The sequence below is a fragment of the Porites lutea genome, chromosome 2 (genome assembly GCF_958299795.1).
Source record: "Porites lutea chromosome 2, jaPorLute2.1, whole genome shotgun sequence".
NCBI classification, from domain to species: Eukaryota; Metazoa; Cnidaria; class Anthozoa; order Scleractinia; family Poritidae; genus Porites; species Porites lutea.
In genome coordinates this window covers 27,896,867-27,924,619 of record NC_133202.1, presented here as the reverse complement: position 1 = coordinate 27,924,619, position 27,753 = coordinate 27,896,867, and the positions used below count along the sequence as shown (strand labels likewise).

Sequence of the window (27,753 nt, the reverse complement as noted above, 5' to 3'; positions counted from 1 at the left end):
CTTCGGCTTGGAAATACCTATTGCCAAGGCTATTGCACTTTGCAATACAACGGAAGTAACGGAGAACTTAGACTTTAGACTCGCCTTGGATGCATGGCTGTGAGGGGCGCATTTTTTAAGTCGGAGAGGCCGGCATGTCAATGCAAGGAGACTAAACATGGCCAGTAACATTTCGGTCGTTTTTTTTTCACTTATGCCTTTAAACTTGACTGATGAAGACTACTTGTTTTTAGGCACTGCCATTTTTTCTGGATCTACAGTACAGTATAATATCAATTTCCTTTGCACCTGAAACGAACAGTCATTGGTAGATAGAACCAGACAAAGTCCACAAGGTTGAGACCCTTGTTCACTGCGCGCAATTCACGGGAAGCACCACAAAAGTTCAGGAATTTTAAAGCTTACACCAAGAACTAAGACAAAAGGTCGATCACTCCTTAACTGTATTTTCACCTTCACATAAATCAAAGCTACTGGTCGCACCGCACATGTCTTACCATTGCAATTAAACGACGTCTTTGGTTAATTAAGTGGGAACTTATGAAAAAAACGCAGGGTTGATTCTTTCCTTAAATGTTGCTAAGCTTTTCACTAAGGACATCTAACAAAACGTATATAGGGCAACTGATGTATGTTCAATAGCTCGCAAACTTGTTGGGCACCCAACGTTCTAAACAATGTCCCACGCAAAAAAAGATCCGAAGTCGGATGAACGGGGAGAATGAGTAAACGTTTTAACTTCGTTTACATATCTTTATTTAACCAGTTATAAGTTAAAAACGCTGGTCTAGAGCCGTGTTAAATTTGAACAATATTTATGTACTGGTAAAATGCTACTCACAAAAACCTAAGCCTACAATAATTGTAAAGAAATTATAACTACAACAAATTACTAATGAATGATTTTTACCTTATTTGAAGAAAGGTCATTATAACTACTAGGGCAGTGGCGGATCCAGGGAAGGGGTCCGGGGGGGTCACCCAAGTCGTATTTTTGCACCAAACTGAGGCTCGAAAGGCCGAAAAAAAAACGCCCCCACCCCCCCACCCCTTACCTGAAGATCTGGATGCGCCACTGTAGGGTTATCCTGTTCGGAGACTTACGCCTACAAAGAGCATTTTCCCTGCTGAGGATGTTACATTTCGCGAACTCTCACAACTTAAGTCTGGAAATACTCAGATTAGATTATTGGCAAATTTCTAAGATTAGAGGGGCGAACATTAAATGTATAAGTAAAACACATAGAATTTGAAATAACCATTGATTAGGTTTTACACTAAAGATTTCTTTTTTACCCATCATATGGATTGATTGATTTATTGATGCCTTTTCTATTTCTTATTGCTATTTAACACACAGTCCAGAACAAAAACGTCATAAAACGCGACACTTGCTTTGCAAGGTCCCAGAAACTATAATGCACTTGCAAAGGGATTCAGAGCATTTCCAGAATATACTGCTGAGTATTAAGAAGACAAAGTTGACCGGCAAGGTACCCAAAATGATTAAAAATATTTTTAATATAATAGATATCGGAAATCTACTCAATGACTTCCCAACAATGATTTCCCAACATAACCCGAAGTTGTTCCGAAGTTTCCAAAGTTTTTTGAACATTTGTAAAGTTTTATCAAGCGCGTATGTTTTAATTAAGATTAATAAGTTATAATAGTAAGGATGTTTTCAACTTTTTGGAGCTGTCACCATCCAGGTTGTCTAAAATAATGAATTCTCAAATAATGTGTTAAGGTGTTGTTATGCCAGACAAGGGCTTTCCAGGTTGGTCTCGTCCATCTTTATGGTCAATACTCGTATGATCACACATGTTGTGCAAAGGTTGATATACCAAATGGGAGCTAACCAGATTGGCCCAAGAAGGTCATTTAAATCCTGCTAAAATACTACACCAGAAGAAAAGTATCTAGATTGGCCCCTCCTGAATTTACCTCTTCTTCTGATGGTCCGCAATACTTTTGGTCCCAAAACAGTGTGCGAAGCTGTTATACCAAATAGGGGCTATCCAGATTGGCCCCTCCAGAACACATCTCTCCATCGTCATGGTCAATACTCTTGGTCCAAAAAAAGTCTGCTAATGTGTTATCCAAACAGGGGCTAAGCAAGATTGGCCCTTTCAGAATATACCCCTCCATCGTCATAGTCAATAAGCTTTGTCCAAATTAGTGCACTAAGTGTTATACCAAATAGGGGCTATCCAGATTGGCCCTTCCAGAACATACCCCTCCATCGTTATGGTCAATACTCTTGGTCCTCATTAGATGCCCCACCTCTCTGTTCACCAGTATTTCATCTCCTCGACTAACAACAACAACAACCAATCATTAGAGTGAAGGAATATCTCCGTACCCCTATTTTAAATCAGCAACAATTTATTTTTCGACTTAGCACGCAAGCTGAGAAAATGATTGATTCATGTTCGATTGCTCTCTTTGAATTTTTTCAATCACCACCACTTTACGTTTTATTAGAATCACTTGTGTACATTACCCATTACAAGAGGTAATTTGCAGGAGTTGAAAGCCAGTCGAGTATCGTTAAGAAAACAAACATTACCATGCAAAGTTGATGGAAACACGGTAGACGAAAGTCAGAATGGTGTGTGAAAACTCCATTCGAGGAAAGAGTAAGTGTTGTCACCTGGTTAGCCAACTTACCAGGCTGATAAGGGACTTGAGAGGAAACAAGAAAGAAGACAACAATAGGCTCCCCAGAGGCCACTTTGGGTAACTATGACATTCTTAAGACAAACATTAACGATAAAGTGACGTGACAGGGCAGATTTTTTTAAGGAAACCTTGGGGTGACCAAGATAACATTTTGTCGCGTTTTCCAGTTTCCAGTCCAAAACACGTTTGCACCCCCTCAAATACCCACTTACTCACCTAAAAAACAGCTTCCCTCACCCCGATGCGTGAAACAGAAACCCGCGTTTTACGTTTAGGGTTAAGTTGAGGACCACAGATTATTATCGTAACGTGTTTAGCAATTCCTCGCAATATTGTCTCAAATATTTGTGTTGTTATGGTTAGGTTCAAAATTTAATTCATCGGATGCTAGTTTGTTCAATTCCTAAGCTAATGCCATTAAAAAGTGCACCAATCAACACTCAGCGGAGCAAGTCTCCGGATAAACCCGACATAAAATTATGTCCCCTTTCAACAAATGTACTCGACCATTATTTTCCATGGGACACAACAACTGACAACATGAAGTATTTAACGAGTTGTCAAGTTGCATAGTTAATGCTCCTCAAATAAAATGTTATTTTTACTTCACTGGTTCGTTTAATAACCTAAATTAATAGTATTCGATTACATACCTGACGAGAATTCCAAAAAATCCAAGTTCGCTGATAACATCTGCTAAAACCGGTTTAGGCAGTTCGGCGCGCACTATGTAATTCTTTGTCACGGGAGGCTGAATTTTGTCCATTAAAATGTATTTTGATCGTTCCTTCACGTTCGTAGTATTTTTGAGAGTCTTCACGATGTCTTCACCGAATATGTTATGTCCTATTGGGGAGAAAAGACAAAGCTTGGTAACAATTGACTAACATGTCTGTCCAATCGTACCAATCGTACCACTGGTACCAATGGACTGCCGTAACCAGCCAGACGAAAAAGGAAATTACTTTAAGCTTTCTTAGTGAAAAGCATTCACCAGTCTGTACCAATCGACTGACCATCAATGCCATTCCTTCCTTTGGCACACAGGGCCCCCCATATATCCGGGCAGGCGACATGGGGATAATCCTTAGCTTCCTTAACGAGATGTATGTCACCAATCAGTACCAAAGGCCTGGCATCCCAGTCGAATTGTGCCAATCGTACCAGTGCTACAAAGGACCACACTGTTCTTATTGGTACCCGCTGACTGATATTATTGGTACCAATCGTCAGACTTGTTACCCCAACTCATTCCAATGGACTCTATTCGTATCAATTGGACTATCCCCAATCTTTCGCTTACCAGGGTGAGGGGCATATTTTTAGGTCGCAATGGGCAGACCTCTTTCAACTCATTCCTGCCGTGAGCAATACTTTTGGGCAGCAGCTTAACTATTTAAAGGACGGGTATGCTCGTGGAAAAAAATGAAAAAAGGAGACCAATCTGGGCGTGGTCTAGGCCTCTGTGATACTTACCCCTCCCCTAACCCCACATTTTGCCCCAAGTGAGACACAAATGTTAACGTTGGGGAGGGGTAGGTGGGCAGATTCCCAGAAACCTAAATTGATCCTAAAATTTACTACAAAAGAACGTGAACCAAAAAAGAACTGCACTGTTTAGTGCTTTTAATTGCCCTTAATATGTTGGCATCGATTGCAGCCTTCAATTCAAGACATTATTACAGCCCTTGATTCGTTTTACAAAGATTATATTTGTTTAAAGTGTAGATCTCATATCAAAGATTTTATATCCGTAAGCGATACCTGTGTTGGTTAAAAAAATTACGGGATGTCCGTCCCGAAGTATTATTGGACTAAGCCTCTGGGATCCTCAAGAGGGAAAAGGGGTTTCGAAACTCGTATGTCAGGTAAGCCTCAAACTCCCCGAGAAAAAATCTACCTTAATGGGAAAGAAGCTTCTAGTTTAGAAAGGTCTGTAATTGGAGCTCTTAGTGTAACTGATAATCTTCAAGACAGATCAAGAAAGGTGACGACATATTTTCGCCATGGTACTGACTCCTGAGCAGAGTAAAAATGTTAGCTGTTTTATTTCTTTCGTTTTCCCGGGTATTGACAGTGAAACGGAGTAAAACGTAAAGACTGTAATTTTCACTTCTTTTTTCCTTCTTCCCCCTTCCCTCTGGCCCAATGTAGCATAAAACTTGAGTGTTTGTGTGGTGAACTTGTTCTATTACATCTTAACAGTGAATAGGGGGCGAAAGGGTATTCAGGAAATGCCCATCAGCTGCAAACAAAATAACCCCACATAGGTGCCATAAGTTGTGCTTGCTGAATAAAAACTTTCAAATTCTTTTCAAGTGCTTTTATATACCTCCTCCTTCCAGTTGTGGTTTCAGGACGAATCTGTCAGGATCTGCTATGGCCATCTGCACTGTTTTGTCTCCCTCTGGTCCCTGGAAAAGTAACAAACAAACCAACTTAAAGTCCAGCGAATAAACAGAAAGATGCCTCCATATAGACAGCAGTTCGACTTTATTGATCACAATGCAATGTTAGTAGCTTTTGTCCTTTAACTGTTTCAGGTATTCACGGGACAGCTAAAGCAAACGGAGCTCCTCTTAAGAAACTAACCGGGTAGACTACAGAAAATGAACAAACTGTTCCAAGGTATTTACGCCAGTTTGATTTCTAAAAGCAGCTCTTCGGCTCAAACAGCTTGGATAAGTGGCCAGAGGTTGTTGACTAAATCGCACTGTAAATGGAAAAATTGCCATACCAGGACTTACCAGCTTGTTACGGAAAAAAAACAATTTCAGGTCCTGGACCATTTCGATGTCAATTCCTCATTTACCATTTTCACATTGCCCATAATGGTATGGGCATTGTCTTCAATTCAGTTCTTAGAACGACTATGAAGTAATATATCAAGCATGAGACGCAGTGTTTCATCACCTAATGAAACACCGAGAAGAGAGTGTAAAATACGACGCGCAGCGGAGTATTTTTGACGAACTTCGAGGCGATCTCACACAAAATCATTGTAGAAGGAGAAATTAAGGTCGCAAAAATGATCAGTTCTTCATCTTATTTCCAAACACTCATTAAATATTAATATCCCTTGTATTTTCTTTATGAATTATTAATAAGTTTGAGAATATATGGGAAACAATGGTTATGTAAAATTTTGGACGGTACACAAGGTATATTATAGGGAATGCACAAATGGTCAATGGGCAAGACCTTCCCAAATACCAAAGGTCTAGCTGACCAGGTATTAATCAACGGGCATACGGAGATTGGAGTTTAAAATTATTCTGACCTCGTCAAGTGTGTAAAGTCCAGTGAATGTGCTTCGTATCCTGTTGAGGACTTCCTCATCTGAAATAAACCTGTTGCAATGAAATAACAAAAAAGCACACAAATTTGAACGGCTCTGCACTGCTGACCGTAAGGCTCATCTTGAAGCCTTTGCTTTGCTTTCTACAAAAATAAACAAAAACTTGTGCAAGTTTTTAAGAAACTTTGACATGAATGATAACTTAGTTGGAACTTTGGGTGGGACGATAGACTGGGAGATTTCAAGTAAGATGTCTTCAATTCCAAAAAACATTTTCAATGTTAATCGGATGTAAGGAAACAAAGTCAATATCTTCTCAGCGTTAAACAAAACTAAGAAGTACATAAAAGTAATTTTGAGGGCCGAAGGGCCAACTTTAGGAGACTTGGTGTGGCATGAATATTCGTCAAGTTTTGGCCAACCTAGTCAGACATTTTAAGCCAAAGGATAAAAGCGATACGAAAAAATACATATAGCGTAGGAAAGATCGGCCAATGGTGTCGGCAGATTTGGCTAAAGGTCTTCAGAAAAAAAGGGTTAATCAGGACAAATGGGACCACTGTAATTGGCTTACCGCTGTTGTGGTATCCCTTCCTAATAATATAAACTTGTATTATTCTTTGTTTCAGTATATATTCATTCCTTTTCTTTTCTTTTTCTCTCTGTATCATATGATACGCGAAGCTAATAAAATAAAATATATGAAGGCATTGAGTCATAAAGTACCTTTCCAGGACTCCAGGCGAAGCCAGGACTTGTTGAACTTTCTTTGTACCAGCGAGATGAAGAGCTGCAGAAGGACATTTGATCGCTCGAGATCTTTCCATCATAAGACGAGCATTCCAATCCTATGTTGTGTAAAATTCAAAGCATCAGCGTTGGGATGCTCAAAATGCATAAAAACATGTACAAAAAGAAAGAAAAACTGTTTACTGAACCATGTAATTCATTAGTCAGTACATTACGTCGCTACACTTCTTCCAGGCTTTTCAAGTTGCTGAGTTTTATTGGTGAAGTGGAGAAAAGAATGGCACAGTGATCCTTAATAACTAGAGGTGTACCACAGGTATCTATTCTTCAGATCGAGTTAGGTTGTCACGTTAAGTATTTTCCTGCCGACCAGTTGGCGGCTTTTCATTGGATCACGCGCTTACGTTTACAGACTTTTTTGCGTTTGTCCTTTAAGTAAAACAAGAAAAGTACCAATCATCACTTTTGGAAGGAAATGGGAATAGCTGGGCAGAAGAAATGGATTTCTTCAGGATAATTACATTTTGTTGTTGTTGGTGGTGTTGTTATTTCAAAGAAAACGTTTGGATTTCACCGCAACTCCGATTTAAGGCTTTGTTTAAGGTGAGTAGATCCTAATATAACATGCATTTCCCCTTTCAACATACATTTTCTGAGGAGTATTGATGTGGATCATAACCATTCCTGAAGTACACAACGGCAATTTCATATCCGTCCCTGAAAAAAGCAAGAAATGGTTACTGTCTACAAATGAAATCGCATGTGATAGAACACATTTCAGCACTGTCCAGGGTTAGTTTGTTAGAACTTTGGCATGTTAGTTTTCCAACCAGCTTTACGTTTTTAACGAGTATTTTGCCTTCGCTCTTTTATTTCCATTGTTTCCTGGTAAGAAGTGTGCTAACCAAAGAGATCAACCAAACAGAATAAGCAGAATAATATTTATCAGCTTTTCTGAACACAGGTCTGCCCAGAGGGAATGTGCACGAACGGGACTCAGGTCCCATGCGAGGTGTACGTTCAAACGGGTTTAAATGAAAATAATAATAATATTTAAAGCTACTAAACCTTTAAGACCTAATATCCACTTACAAATTCTCCAGACTGATCTCTATAAATTTCCTTAACGAATTAGTTGAGAGAATTTGATAACAGATCAAAGATTTTTCTCTTTGTGATCATTTTATTAATTCTCATAGACTTTGCTCTTGACAATCTATGGATATCGTTGGGAGAAAATTGATGTTTCACAATTGGAACCTAAGGGTTAAGTGTAAATTAGCCGCCCAACAGCCCAATGCAATGAAACTGAAATAGGTATGTGTATAATGTGGCATAAGCAGAAATGCTCGGAAACAAAACCCGACAACCCGAACCCACCACACTTTCATAACTAGTTGGACACGCTCTAAGCACCGGGCAGTGGGTGATTCGTATATGTCAGGCAGAAGGCTTGGTTAGCCACAAGACGTCACATCTTCCGAGTACACTGGACACTAATGATCGAGGGAACACCCTAAATAACCAGCATCTCGCATAGATGTTAAACATATGTCAAGTGCACTCAACGTGGCTAACGTGGCTTCGGCCAACAACGCTTGTGTACTTACACTATAAGTGTCTTGTCCTCTTTCAGCTGTCCTTTAGAATTGATCTCATTAAAAGTCTTCCTAATAAGATGGGCACGGGGATCACTAAAAAGTAAAAACGGAAGTTGAAAACAATTCAGTTTGCATACGATCATGCATATGCATATTTCATGCATTTACCAGTAAATCCCACACAGAGAGATAAGAGTAACATGATAGATCGATTTTGTTGAAGTTCTGAAATACACACCTCTACATCCCATCGGGTTGCAAGTGTCTCAATCACATCGTTGACTGCATAACAATTATTTAGCAGATACTGGTTCACTTCACAACAAAAAAATAGGACCGTAGTATTCTACAATTCTTTGTTTGAAGGCGCCGTTAAATAGAGAGACTGGCTCGATGTTGAGTCGAAAAATTTGCACCACTCGCCATTTGCAAAACTCCCACAATCCACCTTGTTTGTCCCCCAAAATTTTGCATAAGCATTGTCTTCAATTTCAGTTGGAAACACTGTAAATACCCAGGGGAAATTAAGAACAAAGGTTATGCAAATCTTTTTTTGGAGCGCAGGGGGTGGGGGGCAAACAAGGTGTATAACGGGAGATGTGTATAAGGCGAATGAGGCCTTTAAAGGTGTGCTTTCACATCACCAGGTTGCACAGGAAAATGGGTAAACAGTCGTCCCTCAAAACAGTCTCGTAGTGGAATCCAACACAACTCTGACCAAGTCTCAAGCTGCGCAAATGACCAACAGAGCCTTTTAAATCACGTGGTCAGCAGCTATGGAAATTCACGGAACAAAAGAATATTTTTACAAAAGAGAAAGGTTTAACTCCCACAGGATCGGTTTGGGACACCAACATGGCCGCCGTTTCACTGTTTTGGGACAGCAATAGAGAGTTTTAGATCCGAGTTTACCGCGAACCTCTAACCGCCGGAGGTCACGTGACAAGTCTTTCGCGTCACTTTTGAGGTTTATGACACGCGTTTTCAAGGTGGGAAGGTAGGTTTTCACGTATGTCATTTACCTGAAAGCTTTTAGCGTATAATTCTTGTTTTATCCCACGTAATGATACAAAAATCTTGTGGAGCAAGTCTTTATCCATTAACAACGGCACAAATTTGGGCGAAATACTAACATTGATAGATCCTACTGGATCTTGAAAACAAGTGCCATTCATGGCTGCTGATTCAAAATGGCGGCCGTAAATTTGCAAAAAGCACTAATGTAAGAATTTACAGCTCTTTGCTGCTAGATAACCCAGTGTTACCGTAAATTTCTTTTATTTTCACTGATTGATATTTCTTCTGTTTCTAAATGGAAAATGAACATACTTCCACTTCTTTAATCCACCGCCAATCTAAATCGAATTATGTTTGAACGTCGAACAGCAAACGGGTATCTGCAAACCGGTTACAGGTTTGCGGTAAACTCGGATCTAGAACTCTCTAATATGCCAGACGTAACGTCATACGAAAATGCTCTATATCTATAACTAAGATACTAATTAAAAACAAATACAATATTGACTCTAAAAAACACAGGTGATTTTTCCATTAATCCCCCTGCCATATCAAATTGTATATTCTAGTTAGGAACGAAAACAAGGTAGCACACGGCTAAAACGGAGAAAAAACTCCCCGATTTCAAAAATACCCGAATACTTGTGGACGAGGCCCTAAGGGGTCATGGTTTCCTTGACCTTGCTTTATTAAATCGAAAAGACCCCTGGCTATTATTTTCGTCCTTTTCATGAGTAGTCTTTAGTAGAAAGTCTACATTGTGCACATGAGACGTACATGTAGACGATGTGGCTAAATTTTATTCCTGTTTGAGACTTTATTTGCGTTGATTTTAGGCATGGTCATCTTAGCGGCAAAATTTACTGATTGTCGCCTGATGAGGAGAACATTGGGTAATGTATGATAATGAGTTTGAAATGCAGGAAAATAAAATTAAATCTCAAGATAAAATTCAGACGGAAAATGGAAGAATAGAATCACCTTACTGTGGGAAACCCTGCAACTTACTGTTCTCGCATGAGATGTTGAACCCATCTTTGGTCAAATCTGTTCCGCTCATCTTCTGACACTACAATCATTGCTACGGCCCTGTTAATGCAATAATAATGATAATCAACTCATACAAGTCTAAGTCCCTAAACACAGGCTAGACCGCGAGAAGTCGTCCTTCTTTCCTCAGAGCCACAGACAGCGTGCGAAAATGTAAAATTATGAAAGTTTTTGCGGGCGAAAAGAGGAGCCTGCAATCCTAATCTCCAGGTTGTTATTACGCATGCGTCGCATGTATGTAGCCAGCATTGGTTTGGACTTCCACTAAGAATGAATGGAATGCACAGAACGCAATTTGATCACGCGCGTTTGTACCTTCTATCACTCGTAATCTGATCACGCGTGTTTTGACTATCCGTCAAATGAAACTTTCACAAAGTACAACGATGGAGCAAAAGCGTTTTGACTTTCGATCCTTGTTGCCCCCACTCCTTAACCTTTGGTTATTAATAGTATTTTAAAGTAGGAAGTGAAGAGAGATTAAGGACTGCTCGTGATCTACACACGTTTAAAATTAGCTCCTTATTAATCTTTCTGAAGGCTTGAAAGTTTAGCCTCCAACGGGTTAGCTAGGTTGAAATTAAATTTTAATTTGCAGCTTAAAAATAATTGAAAACCAGTAAACCCCAAACATATTTTGATCAGCACTGCTGTAGCTTGTTTTGAAGTACTTTTTCTATTGCGGTTATAAGCCCCCTCGGATATAGCCAGTCTATTTAAAATAACAGTGTTTCCAGAGTGGCTCTTCATCTGTTATACCTATATAAATTCAATTAACTAGAGGTATGTAATAGACAAAAATATTTACAATAGATAAAAATGAAAAAAAGAAAAGAAATGAAATGAAAGTAAAAATGAAAATACAATAAAAATCCCAAAATTTATCTAGATAAAAGAAACGATTCAATCCCCCTACAATAAAAATTAAAGTCACCGCACATCTTTAGATGATCAAGAAGGCTGTTAAAAAGCTGTGCACCAGAGTCCCGAAAGGTGCCTTTTTCGAGTGGAATTAAAACCTAGTGGCTGAGCTGGAACGTAATGTATGCAGACTAGGTTATTTGATTGATTCTCAAGTATGACGGCCAGTTATTCATATAGAGCGCCTTATGCACTAATTTGGCAAGCAAAAGTCCCTCCGTTCTCTCATTGGTAATTAACCAAGTTTAAGAATATCTTCGCGTTTCCGGACGTATCGTCCCGTGACAAAGCTTGCTGCAGCGAATTGAAATCGTTGCAAGAGTTTCAACAGGAAATCATGTAAAAATTAAAATACAGTATTACAATAATCTAATGCTAATACTTGAGCTAAGTAAAGTTCCTAAGCTTAGAATCGGCAAAGTTCTTTATCTTTCGTAAGACACTAAGTGGACTATAGCACGTTTTAACAATCTTGATCCTAGTTAAGATGCTCCTGTAAAGGCAGACCTAGTAGTTTGGTCTGTTCGACGCGTTCCAGTCCTTCTTCTGAAATCTTAAGATCTAAACTAATCTCACGCAAGCAGTGAACACAAGCCATTTAGCTGGTACCCTGCGAGCAGTGGTTTCTCCAGTTGTTTAAGACGGATTGAGCGCCAGATGTGAGTCAGAAGACCACAAGCTTAGAGCTTCAAGAGCAGTGTTCAAATTCTCTGTGGATTCAGTAAGATTAGTCAGGCGGCAGATTTCATGAATTGTGGTGCAATCTGCATAGTGAAAAGTGGTAACTGAATTTGGAAGGTTGTCTTGTAGATCAGAGACGTAAAGGTTGAAAAGCATTGGCCCAAGAACTGACCTCTGAGGAACACCAAACTGCATGTGAGCATTATCTGACATCTGGTCATCTATTTGAACCAAGTGAAAACCATTACTAAGATAGCTAGTCAGCCAACTGAGAAAGTTCTTCGAGAAACCAAGGGAAAAGTGTCTTGTACCGAACTGTGTCGAATGCCTTCGAAACGTCGGCAAGAACCACCAATATAACTTCACCTTTCTAATGCTTGAGTAGATCGTCACGTATACATAATACAGCGCCCTTTGCGGAAACCAGATATATTCATTATTGTGATGGAGAGTAGCTTCCTGTTCGCAATAGATATTTATGTGTTTCGCAACAAGCCTTTCAAAAACTTTAGAGAGTGTTGAGAGGATAGATATTGGTCAAAAGTGTCCCTCAGCTATAGACAGATCTACTTCATTGGTTACCAATTGAACAAAGGATAACTTTCAAAATTGCAGTAATTACATTTAAGGCACTTCATGGTGCTGCACCTAGCTATATCACTGATCTTATCAAGCCTTATACACCTGGTAGACTTCTTAGATCCTCTAATCAATTTTTACTTTCTACATCTAAATTTAATCTTAAAACCTATGGTGGCCGGTCTTTTACTATTACTGCACCTTCTGTTTGGAATGCAATTCCATTCGAACTTAGATCTTGTAATTCCCTTTCTTCTCTTAAATCTAAGCTTAAGACTTGGCTTTTTAAAATTTGTTATGATGTTGTCGTATAGAGTGATGATGTTTTGATAGGATGACAATGTATTTTTGTAGTTTTGTATGTTTAGGATTTTGTTGTTATTTTTATTATGTAAAGCGCTTTTGGACCATTGGGAATTAGCGCTCTATAAATATTGTATATTATTATTATTATTTATTACTTTGGGTATAGGACTAATCTTGCCTGTTGCCATGCATTTGAAAAGTACGATTTCCTGATATAGTCAGTTGTTAGTAATAGCGGTCAAAGGTCCAACTATCTGCCACAAGTTTGACAAAATAATTTGATGGGAATCATGTCAGGGCATTTCAGTATTTATAAACCCTTCCAAAACTCCTTATGAAGCCCAGAGTTTATAAACGGCAGTTTAATGTATCATATAACAACTGTATTCATATGACCTTAGAAGAAAGATCAATCATCAAAACGGTTTTCGCAAACCTTTCATTTCCATAATACTTCCATGCATCTACTAGTCCTGCAGCCACACCCAAACACGATGTATTTATGGGAAGCTGAAAAGAGAAGTTTGTCCTGTTAACCGCTTAAGTACCAATATCAACAGGCACACTCTCATCACTGTTATCCATACATTTCATATGGTACTGCTTGAGAGAATTTGCTCAAATATCAAAATATTTCATCTTTGTTGATCAATAGACCTTTTTACCGATACGGTGGCCATGTTGAATTTATTAGATTTAAGGAGAATTATGGGATGCCCCAGTGGTGCTCACTCAACGCGTACTTTTCGGGCAAAAAGAGAACTTCCCTGTGTATTTCTCAGAAAAAAGGCGATCATTATTACATCCAAACACGCCACAAAGATCTTTTTTCCCATTACAATCTTTTTCTGGGAAAACTGAAAGAAAAATTGGCCCGAAAAGCGCACGTAAATAATGAGCGAGTATACCGGATCATGCTCATGCCCCCTGGGCATCCCATAATACTCCTTAAATCTAATAAATTCAATATGGCCGCCGTACTGGTAAAACGGTCAATTCATTCACTCTCATGACCTGCATGTTTGATCAGGCATTGCTATTGTTAGGGAGAAATTAGATGCTGAGGCCCTATAAAGGCTGAATCCTTTAAACCCTAATTTCAAAATAGAGATTCCCATCTACTGTCCCTATACTTTTTCAGTAGAAGTAGCGCAGGGAGAATTTGTGGAAATATCAATTAGACTCATCTTCACTGATCATGTACTCAATTCTCATGACCACTCTGTTTTCTAAAGCATTCAAGTAATGAGGAGAAATTTCCTGCTGATCACTCTTAGGGCATAAAGGGTTAAAGGGTTAAGCCTGCTTCATTTAGAGCTGCCGAGAGGCATCTCAGAGGGTCCCTGATTTCTGTTCCTCCATCCCACTACTCCAACAAAAAGTTCCATCCATCCCTCACCAAGCAGTTTCTATAATAAGCCATTTTCAAAATGGCTTCATTTTACTACTACCAGAATCCTTTGAACAGGGTTTTGCTTTCTTGTTCAAATTAGGGCTTTTGTTATTTAAACCTCGCTGGGGTTACCAAATTTAAAAATGCAAGAAAAACAAAATGAATTCTGGTCTTAGAAGTAGGGTGAGAAGATGTCATCATGCACATGACTAATTACCCTGCGAGCAGTCTTACTTGTGCGAGATCAAGGAAAATCTTGGCAGTGGGTCAGAGCTAATGAAGCCAGCTCCACTGGAATTTGCTCTCACAGTTTGATGGCCAATTTTCCCTGAACTCGCACTCGTAATACGAAATCAGCTGCATTTGTAAAAGACAGGGAAAATCTCAAACAATTATTTCACTTTGGAGGAAACTATTACAGTTGTATGTGAAGTTACCTTGTCTTTTTTACTTGGGTCATGTTCATTCTGAAGATCTGATAAGAACCTGTAAATAACAGACAGTATTACACCTTTTGCTCATCATTACAAGAAAACTTTTAATTAATGTGGTTATTGAAAGTATATTATCATAAGAAGACATTCAATCTCTTATAATGAATTAGGCTTTCATTGTTTTTCTTACAAATTCATTAAACATTTTTGCAGGAAAATTTTTTTAACAGCGAGTATAAGAAGTCCATTCTATTGTATAATTAATATAAAAATGATACAAACAAACAGCCCTTTTTTAAGTTCAAAAAGGACAATATAAATGTCAATAACACAAAAAGTGTTTAGGGTTCATCAATCACATGATTCTGACACAAGTGCAATCCTGTAAATACCCATGGTTATTAACCTTATAACCTCCCTCCAATCTTACCTCTAATGGTATTTTTCTTTGACTTTGTGAATCCTGAGCTTCAAATACGAAAAATCCCAGTTCATCAAAATACTGCATGGGGCGGGTGGGGGGGGGGGGGGTACTCAAAAATTATTCATACAGGGACGCTTCGCCCTGAGGCCCAACCCCTTACCCTTTTATGTAGTATTTTGACAGAAAAGGTACCCCTTTTAGGCAGAGCTTCCTCATATAGGGCATTACCGGGAGTACAGTAGCCCCCTCACCCCACAGGCACTGCAATCATTTGCACTCAAAAAAGATTCATACAGGGATGCTCTGCCCTGAGGCCCAACCCCTTACCCTTTTATGTAGTATTTTGACAGAAAAGGTACCCCTTTTAGGCAGAGCTTCCCCAAATAGGGCATTACGAGGAGTACAGTACCCCCTCACCCGACAGGCACTGCAATCATTTGCATTTGCAGGGGCCAAAAAAAAACAGACGAAATTTAATGGAGGAGTTTGCCTGAGAAGGCAGCTGACATTTGGCGATGTTACCAACTGTTCCCCTGCAAAATGACGTCTGAGGAACAAATGCAGAAATTCCATACAGATGACGTGTCACTAACCAGATCAGGTTTGTCATTCTGATTGGCTGAAGTGTATATATATATATACTTCTCAAACTCATTAATAATTCATAAAGAAAATTCAAAGGAAATTAATGTTTAATGAGTGTTTGGATATCAGATGAAAAACTGCTCATTTTTGCATTCTTAATTTCTCCTTCAAAAATGATTTTGTTTGAGAAGAAATATCAAACATTCGACACAGTGTTTCATCACCAGATGAAACACCTCGAAGTTCGTCAAAAATACTCCGCTGCGCGTCGTATTTTCAACTCTCTTCTCGGTGTTTCATCTGGTCATGAAACACTGCGTCTCATGTTTGATATATTACTTAAAATAGAGAGAAGAAGTTGTTACATCATGTTGCCATGATAGCAAAATTGCTGGATGACAACAATCCAAAACGTCACTTAAATTAAGCAGATTCGCACTGTTTCAAACTCCATTGATCTTATTTAATTTCATTTAATTTGTCAAATGTTGGCAAAATTTTCTGAGTTAAATCCAAAAGGACGGTATCTAAGTTTAGAAAAATAAAAAGTCTAACATTTTTGGGTTGTGCTTGCCTACTCCATAAACACAGGAAAAAATAACGGATTCCCATTTTTGGATATTTTAGGGTATTTAAAGAATACCCAGGAAAATCTCAAATTTGGAAGAGTGAGACAAGTCCCAATCTGGGAACTTAGTTGGGAATTCCCTGGTTGGGACTTGTCTCACTTTGCCAAATTTGGGATTTTTTATGGGTATTCTTTAAATACCCTAAAATATCCAAAAATGGGAATCCGTTATTTTTTCCTGTGAAAGCAGGCGCATCAAATTAAGAAGTTTCATGTCACAGTCGTGCAACGACTAACAAAATGTACAAAAAAGGGTGATGCACGTGCAAGTTTGTTTTTCTGCCAATCTAAACCTATTGCTTTTTCAAGCTGTTCGCCATCGCCGTTGCAAAAACTCCCTATTGTTGTGATCCAGAAATTTTGCTACCATGGTAATGTGACGTAACACTTCTCCTCTCTGTTACTAGTATTACTACTACTTACGAGTGTAGTGCTCTCACTTGTGGACTCAGTCCACCAAAAGATGAGGCAATTGTATTGATCTCCACTTGCTTGATGCTAAGATCATCTGGTTTGTTTCCTATGTCTAGCATATAGTCTGACCGTAAAATTCCAAGGGCAATTGGCTGCAAGAATTGACAAACCAATGTTTTTTAATACAAAAGCACACATTATACGATTTTAGCAAATAAGAAAACCAACTAGCAAGCTAAATAATACTGTTAACTGATCAGATTTTTGCAGTTTTCTCAGAGTACCAGCAAGTCTGCTACAGTAAATTAACTTTGATGTGAAGTAATTGTTCTGATTAACTGATTGATTGTATATTGAAGAACTGACTAGAAAATCCTCTCAAAGCTTTTGAGGATCAGTCTTTTGAGGGGCTATATTTCATCTAATGCATTTTTACTTTAATCTTTTACATGTACCTGTGATAATCCCTCTTTTCTTGTCGTCTCATAAATTTCAAATATTTTTGCTGTAAACTCATCCACCCCTATGGTGCTAAATTAGAGCAATAAAAATAATATTTAGTATTCCTTAATGGGAAGGCAGCATGCCTTTAAGTGACAAAAGATGCTAAACCCTTACTAGCATCAATTTTCTCCTTAAAACATTGATTTATCATCCAGAAAGAAAATCATTATGAGAAATATTTATCAAATGATGAACAGAGAAAAAACGCTTTTTTTTACTATAAAATTGAATTCTCTCCACCAATCATTGAGGAAATAAATGCATGGAGAATTTGTATGTGGATGTTAGGGCTAAAAGGGGTTTACAGGTGGAACAGGTAAGAGACTCACCGCTAAACATAAACAAGGGTGATGTGAAGGACGTGCTGGATTTTGGCCAAATTTGTTTGTTGTTTTGTTTTGTTTCGCTTATTTTTTCTACGAAGGATACCACAAATTCAGTTATTGAAGTTGGTGGTGCACGCGACATCTCAACGCTTAATATGCAGAGAACCGGATTAAATTAGGCAAATTATCAAGATGACAGAGCATGAATGCTATTAAATACAAATTTCTACCTCACTTTAACTTAAAAAGACCAAAAACACCAACTACTAGAAAAACGCATCTTGCAAAATCTCGGTAATTTCTTGGAAAGAGCTTGGCACATAATAGCTCAACCCAGGTCACCAAATTGGCAACTTTCACTGCAGTTTTAGTCGTGTCGTCAAAAATTTTTTATGCCTGCCATGGCAACTAAAACAGTCGCAGCTTGGAGCACTGGACAGAGAAAAATACCAATACAATAGTAAAACATCAAGAGCGACATGGTTTGAAATTCAGACCAGGGACATATGTAACCCCCTAACGGGCCTTGTTATCTGACCTGATAATTTCTGAAGAGGGAAAATACTAGAAATAGACTTCTGAACAAATAAGGGGAAAGTTAAATCATAGCATGCGTAGCAGGCATGCATTTCTGTTCAGTTGCCGAGCAAAGAAAAACCGAGGAACAGGATTTTCAGTTTTGGCCGTGCAAAGAATGGAACGAGAGCCAAGAATGAAAGTGGGGGGAGGGGGAGGGGAAGGAATGAAATGGTTGCAGACAAATCCCAGGATTTTGAAAACCCTGCCACCAGTGAACAGGGCGCCTGCTTGGCTCGGCTAGTCAAACATAATTGACATGTGTTGATCATTGTTTTGCTTCAAAATACTGATAAGTCATTACACACATATTAATTTTCTGCTGTTAGTGTTTATTCTAAAGCATTTTCTTGGACCCCTTTTGGAATGTAAATGTCTTCTTGAGAAGGGTTTTAGGTTGTTTAATTTTCTCCAAAGTGCCTCCTGGATCTGAATAACTAAAAGCAATTTTCTTTTGTCTGCAAATGCGATGGTTTCCTGCAATGTTTTGTTATGCTGGGCCCAGCTCATTAGTGTTTTTTTGCAGGATGGTAAATTCTCTCCGATAGTGATTTACAGATCCAAATTTTGAAGAATAGATTGGACCTTAAACTCCAGCTATGGAGAATTGCATTGTGACGCATTCAAGATTGTGATTGCTTGGCAACAACTTTTGAATTAGCTTAACAGTCTTCCCACTGTTCTGTCATTGCCACTTTCTGATCAGGCCAGAAAATGGTTTTGGTTCTGCACGCAAACCTCATCAGTTACCGGGTTGTTTTTCTTCTTAGTTGCTTTTACAAGAGCAACTTTAGTTGTTCTGTGCTGTGGCAAGAACGGTAAGCCGTTCTATCCAGCTGAGCTTTGACCTTGTACAAATACCCGCCTGGGGGGTCAAAAATTCTAGACTTGAATGTACTTGTTACATTTTACTACCTAAAATCCAATTTTCTGGAGGTTTTATGTAACCCTTGCAGTTTATTCGTGTTGCTTCCGAAGAAACTTTGTTTTGGTTCCATGCACGTCCTTAAAAGTTCACTTCCGCTGTACGGAAGGTTAAACATTTTTATTAGTCAATTTATGACAGCTGATGGCAGCATCAAATGTTGGTGCGTGCACTCATGCATGAAAGGCCAAGTGGGCAGTTTTTAAAATCGTGGGGTTTGCATGCAAGAGTTTCCTTCTTTCTTCCCCAACCCCTCCCCACTCTTTTACTCACGTCATTTTTCGCAAGGTCTTAGGGGGTGTTTACATGAGAAAACTCACACCAGCGCGAGTTTCATACTGGAATGACTTTTTGATTTCCAACTACGTTTACATGATGACAGGGTCATTTCATATCACATTATTTGAAGGTACACTTCATGTTGATAAAATACACGTGTGTTTAAAAATCGCAACCATTACGTATGCACTACCCGTTCCAGTCTACCAGCAGACCAATTTCACACTGAAACGGGTGGTCCATTCGCAAGATTTTGTACTGTAGTGAAATTCTAGCCCTGGTACAACAACCAGGGCAAACTCACGCCGGGGTGACTCATGCTGTCATGACATTTTGTGGTGGTATCACGTAAACAAATATAAAGTCATGAGAGGGAACCGGAGGTGCACTCGCACTGTAAACAGCCCCTTAGACTCTCGTTCCTTATTCTCTGCTCTGAAACTGCACGAAACTGCTAGCTAGGTAGGCTAGTTGAATCATTGATATCAAGTTGGTGGATAAAGTTTTTCGGATGAAGAGTGCTGTTAAACCCCTTTAACAGGGGCACCCAACGGCAATTTTCGGAAAATATCTGTTCGGAAGACGATATGAGATCTAGAATTTTCGGAACAGTTGTTGTAAAATTTCTTGCTTGCCTGCCTCTCCTAGGATTTTCGAACATCTACAAAATGGTATAATTGCCCATTTTTAACGGATTTTGACCCTAAAAAAGGCCTCCTAGAATTTTCGGGAGTCTTTTCCTGGCTGAAATTTCCGAGAAGGTAAGTTTTTATCCCTATAATTTTCGGATCAATAGAGTTTCAGCTAGGAAATCCGAACAGATGAAAAGTTTTTAGGGGATAAAAATATGCCTATATCTACCGTTTAAATACTAAACTACGTTCAACAATGCTGTGTTAAGTGGTTTTGAACTATATCCTCGTTGGGTGCCCCTGCTTTAAGGAAGAACCTGGGGCAAATAAAAGAAACAAACAAATATTAAATGAAATGGCCCTTATCGAGTCCCATCACGAACCACTCCAAAGACTGCAACAACTGCATAATTTATCTTATGCTTGAAAAGATTGTCTCATTCCTTACCCACTCAAAGCTTCCTTTAGAAATTCATGATCCTGACTTACTCGATGGACCAACACATTAAAGTCGTTCTGTACCTCTTTCGCTTGAAGGAACAGTCGCTTCGGAAAAGCAGTGGGAAGAAGAGTAAATGGTGCATGTTCTACCGTAAAGTACGATTCCTTGGATTGCATGACAAGGCCATGAGTTAAACAATAGTCCTTCCCTTCGGTGACTAAATACTCCACGGTATTTTCTGCTGGAAGTTCACGTGCGTCCATGTTGCTCTTTGCGAAGTATCAAAAGGGTGATATGAAGGATTGCGAGTTCTGATGTTTACCGGGTTAGTTGTTATCTGAAATTAAGGCGTTACTAGTGCCAAAATACTGTGTTTCCCTGTACGGCATATGACCTCAGCTTTTGGAAAGATTTTTCAGTAAAAACTGCAAAATACCTGTTGGAACCGAACACAGGCGTGGAAGGCCGCCATGACATTTGCGCGATAGTGGACTGGTGCCCTCAATTCCAGTCTCTCTCCACGACACAAATTGCCTATGTTTTTTTGCCTCAAATCCGATGTGTATTTCGAGTCCGACAACGATCTTTGAGTCGATCATATATTTTATTTGGAAAAGGTTGTTCCAGACCAGAGTGCTAAGCAAAAAAAAAACTGTCAAATTTCAAGCCAACCACGCCCCACGATCACCTGTTCTGTTCCTACACGGCCTGACGGGTGCAGTCGATAGAAACAGATATCGGAAAACCAATCAATAATTCGATAATTGTCGATAATCAAGTTTTCATTAATATCGACTGAAACGGTCAGTCGATAAAAATCGATAACAACAACTTTTTTCGTTGTCAGCGCTATGGATTTGATCGATTTTGACGATATTATCGATTTCATGATCTTTCATTGCCCTTGAGGTAACCTGAGATCAGGCGTTATTTTTTTATTTTTTTTTGGCTTCTTTGCTTCTTCGGTTGGAGAGGGAAAAAAAATAACGCCCCCTTCCCGTGAGAGACATAAAGGGATAATAGGGAGAGGGCATGATCTCAGGCTACCCTTGAGGTTGATTGAAAAACTTGCGAACAGCATAACTCTTTTTTTATCCTGTCGATAGCTGAAAATGTTTCGTTACTGAATGTTGAGTGTTATGTTTAAAATAAATTTCGCTACAAATTTATCCGTCCTAAGTCATATAAATAATGCACTCAGTATGTTCCATAGCCTGCGTGGCAGGCGTTCGAAAGGGAAGGGAAAGGGAATTAGAGCGCGAGACCGCGCGCGAGGGAGGAGGGAGGAGGGGAACCTTTCCTTTCTCCCTCGCGCGCCCAAATTCCCCCTTCCCCTTTTAACGCCTGCCACGCAGGCTATGTGTTCCGCAAACAACGTATTTTGCCAATGTTAAACGCTAAAACACATGGAAATTTAAGTGCCGATTAAAATCGATAACTTCGATAGAAGTCGATGAAAATCGATAATTATCAGTTAGCAACAACTTTTTCGATTCTCAATTTAATCAATGGATTTATCGATAGTTATCGATAACTATCGATTATGGACTTTATTGATTGCACTCCTCAGGCTACACAGGGGCCAACTACTTTAAAAAAATAGGAGTTGCCTGATCAAAGTAGAAAACATCTTTTTTCTGTATTTTACTCATTAGAAAAGTCTTTGTTTTCTTAATTTTCTTATTTTTCAGTCTTTACATGTAAAGTAACGCTCAGGCGCGTAAGCCATGCACGCCAGCAACGATAAACGAGGGGGTCCAGTTCCTTTTTGCAAGGTCTTCTCTCGATGCAGTAGAAAGGATTCTTTTTACAACCGCAAAACATTGTTTGAAAATTAAGAACGTTAAAGGACGATATACTAGATTATCTTCTGTTTCGTCTAACAAAAAATGGTTTGATAAAGAATGTCGCCTAAAGAGACACGAATTGAGGAAACTTGCTAATCTAAAACACAGAGATCCTCTCAATATTACGCTTAGGGAAAACTATCACACTGTCTTAAAACAGTACAAAAACGTTCTGAAACAGAAGAGAAAAGAATACTATCATACTAAGATTTCGGAACTGGAAGACATGATAGATAACTCAAACAGCCGAAATTTTTGGAACTGCTTGAAATCTATGGATGATTCTATGAAGGAAACTAGTACCCCGCCAATCTCAGAAGAAAGTTGGTTGTCTCACTTCCAGTCACTACACTCAAACGAGCCTCTTAATTCACACCAAGAAGCCATTATCGATGAGTTAACAAGATTAGAAGACGCAACAACACAATCACATGCCTTGGACTACCTAATAACTGAACTCGAAATACGCACAGCGGCTAACAAACTAAAAAACAACAAATCTTCGTATTCAGATAGAATAAAAAATGAAATGATCAAATCCAGCTTAAATGAACTAATGCCTATTTACTTGAAGTTATTTAACGCTGTTCTGACGTCAGGCACTATGCCTCAAACATGGTGCGGTGGCCTTATAACACCAATTTTTAAAAGTGGGACTAAAAGTGATCCCTCAAATTATCGAGGAATTTGTATTTCTAGTTGTCTTGGGAAACTATTTTGCTCAATTCTCAATCATAGACTTCTCAAGCACATTCAGTCGCGTGACATACTTCATAAATCTCAAATAGGTTTCTTAGCAAATAATCGAACCGCTGACCATGTTCTTACACTACGAACATTAATTGACAAATACGTTAACTGTCACAAAACGAAAGTATACGCATGTTTTGTGGACTTTAGAAAAGCATTTGATTCGGTGTGGCACGATGGACTCTTATACAGGCTGTTACAAATAAATGTCCGAGGAAACTTCTATAAAGTCATAAAAAGTTTATACTCAAACTCTACCTGTTCTATTAGGATTGGAAATAACCAAACACAACCTTTTCAATACACTAGAGGTGTGCGTCAAGGCTGCATTTTAAGCCCTCTTCTCTTCAACCTATACGTTAATGATCTAGCTTTTTCATTCAACAATATTTTATCTGATCCGTTTGTGCTACCAAATGGCACCAAACTCAATTCTCTTTTTTATGCTGACGACCTTATTATATTATCACGATCGAAACTAGGATTACAAAATTGCCTAAACAAATTGTCTTCATATTGCAACTCCTGGATGCTTAAAATCAACCCCAAGAAAACCAAAATAATGGTTTTCCAAAAAGGCGCAAAAAAATGTGATTATGTTTTTCACGTAGGAAATGAAATGATAGACATTGTAAAAGACTATACTTACTTAGGGACTCGCATCTCGTCTCCCGGAAATTTTACACTCTCACTTGAACATCTTCGGCAAAAAGCCCTTCATGCTCTATTTAGTCTAAGACGCCACACTGATTTTAGTAAACTGAAACCTTCCCTTGCAAATAAAATTTTTGACACAATGGTCTCACCGATTTTAACTTACAACAGTGAAGTTTGGGGTGCCTTTGTGAAATCAGATTTTAAGTCATGGGATAACTCCGGAATCGAAAAAACTCATTTGCACTTCTGTAAACGATATTTAGAAGTCCATAACAAGTCATCCAATGTTGCATGCAGATCTGAACTTGGCAGATTCCCTCTGATCATTGATATAAATAACAAGATACTTAATTACTTAAACTATCTCCAAGAAAAAGATGAAAATTCTATAGTTAAACAATCTTTAAAAATATCTGTTGACCTTTATCATAGTGGTCAAAATAGTTTTTACTCCAGTCTTAAGAAGATGACTGACTACTATGATTTCCCAGGCTTTAATTGTAATTTACTGAATAAATGTAAAATTAAGCAATATGTAGATCTTATGCAAAAGAAATATATCACTTACTGGAATCATACCCTTCAACATTCACAAAAACTTAACTTTTATTATAAAATCAAAACGAATTATAGCCCTTCTGTCTACCTAGATTTAACAAGAAAGAACCCTTCTAGGAAAACATTAGTGAAACTGAGAATAAGCAGTCACAAACTTAGGATTGAGACAGGTAGATACGACAATCTACCACGTGACGAAAGGTTGTGTAATCTCTGCAATTGTAACAGAATTGAAGATGAAACTCACTTTTTATTAGATTGTCCAAGTTTTTCTTCCATAAGAGATATGTTCTTCTCTAAACTAGATCCTAAAATACCGTTTCTGCGACTATAATCACATGAGTCCTTATTATCACATCTGATGAATTCTCCTGACTATTTTATTAACATCCAATTAATTTCATTTATATCAACTTGCTTTGAATTGAGAGACAAAGTTATCTCCGGAATAATTAATCCTACTGATGGTTAGAAATAAACAATGATTGATAAGTTTCAAATTATTTTAAATATTTAATTTACAAGGAATAAATAAGTAATTTCATGTAGCTTTTGCAATACTGTAATACTTTGTTATGGTCATGCAAATAAAGCTTATTGTTGTTGTTGTAGGTCATTAGACGGGCCGGAAGGAAGTAGTCCACGCGTACGTCACATGTACAGTTAAGTGTATTTTATTCAATTTCATATATTTATTATTTAATATTTTTTTTTGGAAATCTTTCAAAACGTTGAGCAGATGAATGAGATGAGCCAAGACTTGCCACTGTCATGTCCACATGAGAAAGAAAAAAAAATGAAAGAAAAAACCCATCTTCATTTTGGTGAGATTTTCATGTTTTACATGTAAGTTGTTAAAGCCTACCGAGAGGTTTTTCAGATAAATAAATAAATTTTAGTAAAATGAACTTAGATTTTGACCTTTCAGACTGAGTCAAATACTATCCTATCATTTTTTTATGTAAAAAAAAAATAACATAAAGACAAAACTATCGAGAAAGACTTCACGCCACCCATTTCCGTATAAAATGTAATGTGCGTGGTGTGGTATGAAATATGTTCGCCTAGGATTTTCACCAATGAAAAAATGGCAATTCAAATCGGCAAACTCAGCTAAGCTCTTTGTTGAAGCCGCTCATGATTTGTTAATGTCAAACTTTTTTCAAACCATTCACAACTTCATTTTCTTTTTCTATTTGAATAGTACTAAGTAAGTCGAAATACAGGAAAAAGTTAAAAAAATGTAAATTCTGCCCCATAACTCAAGGTGGTAGTGCGGTAGCTTTTTCAGGACTGACTGACAACATTTTTTGTCTGCCTTGCATGGGTCAGCAATATTTAATAATTAAAAAATAATTCTTATTTTCTCAGGCTGGAGCGATCAAAGACGTTAATGGTCCTATCAATTACATTGACTTGTTGCCAGTTGCTGTTTAAAAAACTGGCGTAATCTCGAACAACGTTTTTTAGTCTTTTTTTAGTCCTTAACCCTTATTATCTCAATTTAGTTTTATTTTAGCAGATTTGACGAAGTCAGCAGAGGGTCCTCAATGCGTTTTTTGGGGATACGGGAATTCCCTTATTTGAAGCCCGGTATTCGGGATTTTAAAGCGAAATTAGGGCGAGATTCGGGATTGAAAGTATGCGCTGGAGGTGGGTTACCAAAAATAACCCGCGGGATTACGGGATGGCACGAAGTTTTGGGTCGAGATTACGGGATTAATTGAAGAACCCTGAGACACTGTGATGTCAGTCATGTGATAGAGTGATTTTACTTGAATCATGAAACAGATACAAACAAATAGTGAAAAATAGAAAGAGGTTAAACACAGAAGACAATAGAATTAGTGCATAGTAGTGCGTAGTAATCTACTACCTATTTATTTTCACGGTACAAGTAAAATCGCTCTATCATGGATATATGAGAGTTCTATTTTTTGTGGGTAACGCGATCGATAAACAATTATGCATACTGATACACCTGTAGGCGGGTTACAAAGCATTGGCGTTGACAGCGAGTGCTAGTTATTGTTTTAATCCTTTGACCTCACACCTCAAACTTTGAAGCGGACTGACGAGCCAGCGCCTCCAGGAAACTAAAGGCAATAGACAACAAATCGCAGAATGAAAAGCCTAGTTTCCTTCATCGCACTTCTGCTTACATTTACAACTGTCCTCTCCAAGCAAATCAGCTACAATAACTGCACAGGTGAAGAGCTTGGAGAGATATTGTCCATTGACATAACACCGTGTGATGAAGAACCTTGTGTCCTCAAGCGCGGAGGTAACGAAACAGTAACCATAAACTTCATTCCACACGAAGCTGTGACGGCGGCAAAGATCTATGCCTATGCTATATTTGGTTTAATACCAGTTCCCCTGCCATTGCCGGATCCTGATGCTTGTCAAGGGCATGGACTGACATGTCCACTGAAGAGTCGGGAAGCTGTTGAGTTTGTATACACCCAGTACATTTCTGGGGACTTTCCAGTTGGACAGTTAAAGATCAAAGCAGAGATAAAGGACCAGAACGATAAATCCATCATCTGCGGTATTGTTAACTTGCAAATATCTTGAGCATTGTTATGTGTATGTATTTTTGAGGGATTTTTTAAGACACGGGGTGATTTTATATCGTGCAATCAAAGTACTGCTTTGATTATATTTAGTCATTAATGTTTTCCTTAATACGTCTGGTAGCTTAAAATGAACTGAGGAGACAATTTAGGTTTGTCAGTGAATAAACAGAGTACTAGTACTCCAGAAAGATTGTGTTACGAACCTTAAGCTCCTTTAGGTATTGTTGTTACTTTGTTGTCACTCATAGTTTGCACTTGTGATTTGTAATTCTGATTTTCTTTTTTAGTCTACCAAAGTAACCTAAAACAAAAGCCTGACTAATGGTAGTTTCTGTCAATACCGCGACTTGAGTTGTTGGGAAAAAGTTAAAAAAAGTCAATCTAAAAGAGGACAATCCCATTTGGGAAGTAAATTCGTTGTCTACCAACCTTGAGTCACCTCGGCACTTGAACAAGTCGCGTGAATTGCAAAGTTCATTTTTACGTAGTCTGCAGAATTCAATGTGCCCACCAGTTAAAACGGTCAGGTGACATTTAAGGTTCGATTGTCAGCCGCTGTTCTGGAAATGAGCCCGTGCTCCTTCCCCAATCAGATAGCCTGCACTGCAGGCGTATTTTGGGCGGGCGAAAGCTGCTTGTTTATGATCGTGTTGTTGTAACCGCCATCTTGATTTTATGACGGAGGAAGATTAGGGAAAGTAAAAAAAGTAACCCTAAGGGTAGGTGCTAGGGCGAAAGACTCGCCCCATTTCCTCCCTGCTCTCTTCGGGAGTTTAATTCTACATAGCGCTTTCGCGAGCAAAGACATTAGGCATTCGCGCGCCCGAAGAAAACGCCTACAATTAGAGGACTGTTAACCCCGAGAAAGCCGCGAAAACCGACTCAGGTAACATTCGGGAGAGACGAAAACGC

General features: G+C 38.6%; 2 protein-coding genes across 2 annotated transcripts; one reads left to right on the top strand and one right to left on the bottom strand.

Moving 5' to 3' along the window:
• Positions 1-1,043: 1,043 nt before the first annotated feature.
• On the bottom strand, positions 1,044-20,926 carry LOC140928191 (glutathione synthetase-like). Its single transcript, XM_073377904.1, has 13 exons — positions 20,457-20,926; positions 17,222-17,297; positions 16,776-16,918; positions 14,719-14,767; positions 13,325-13,398; positions 10,360-10,440; positions 8,344-8,427; positions 7,381-7,450; positions 6,710-6,831; positions 5,966-6,035; positions 5,018-5,099; positions 3,339-3,531; positions 1,044-2,317 (listed from the first exon to the last, which is right to left on the bottom strand). The coding sequence occupies exons 1-13, from the start codon at positions 20,711-20,713 to the stop codon at positions 2,194-2,196; spliced, it is 1,425 nt and encodes a 474-aa protein (XP_073234005.1). The 5' UTR covers positions 20,714-20,926; the 3' UTR covers positions 1,044-2,193.
• Positions 20,927-26,386: 5,460 nt separating this feature from the next.
• LOC140925950 (NPC intracellular cholesterol transporter 2-like) lies at positions 26,387-26,839 on the top strand. Its single transcript, XM_073375772.1, has one exon. The coding sequence runs from the start codon at positions 26,387-26,389 to the stop codon at positions 26,837-26,839; it is 453 nt and encodes a 150-aa protein (XP_073231873.1).
• Positions 26,840-27,753: the final 914 nt, after the last annotated feature.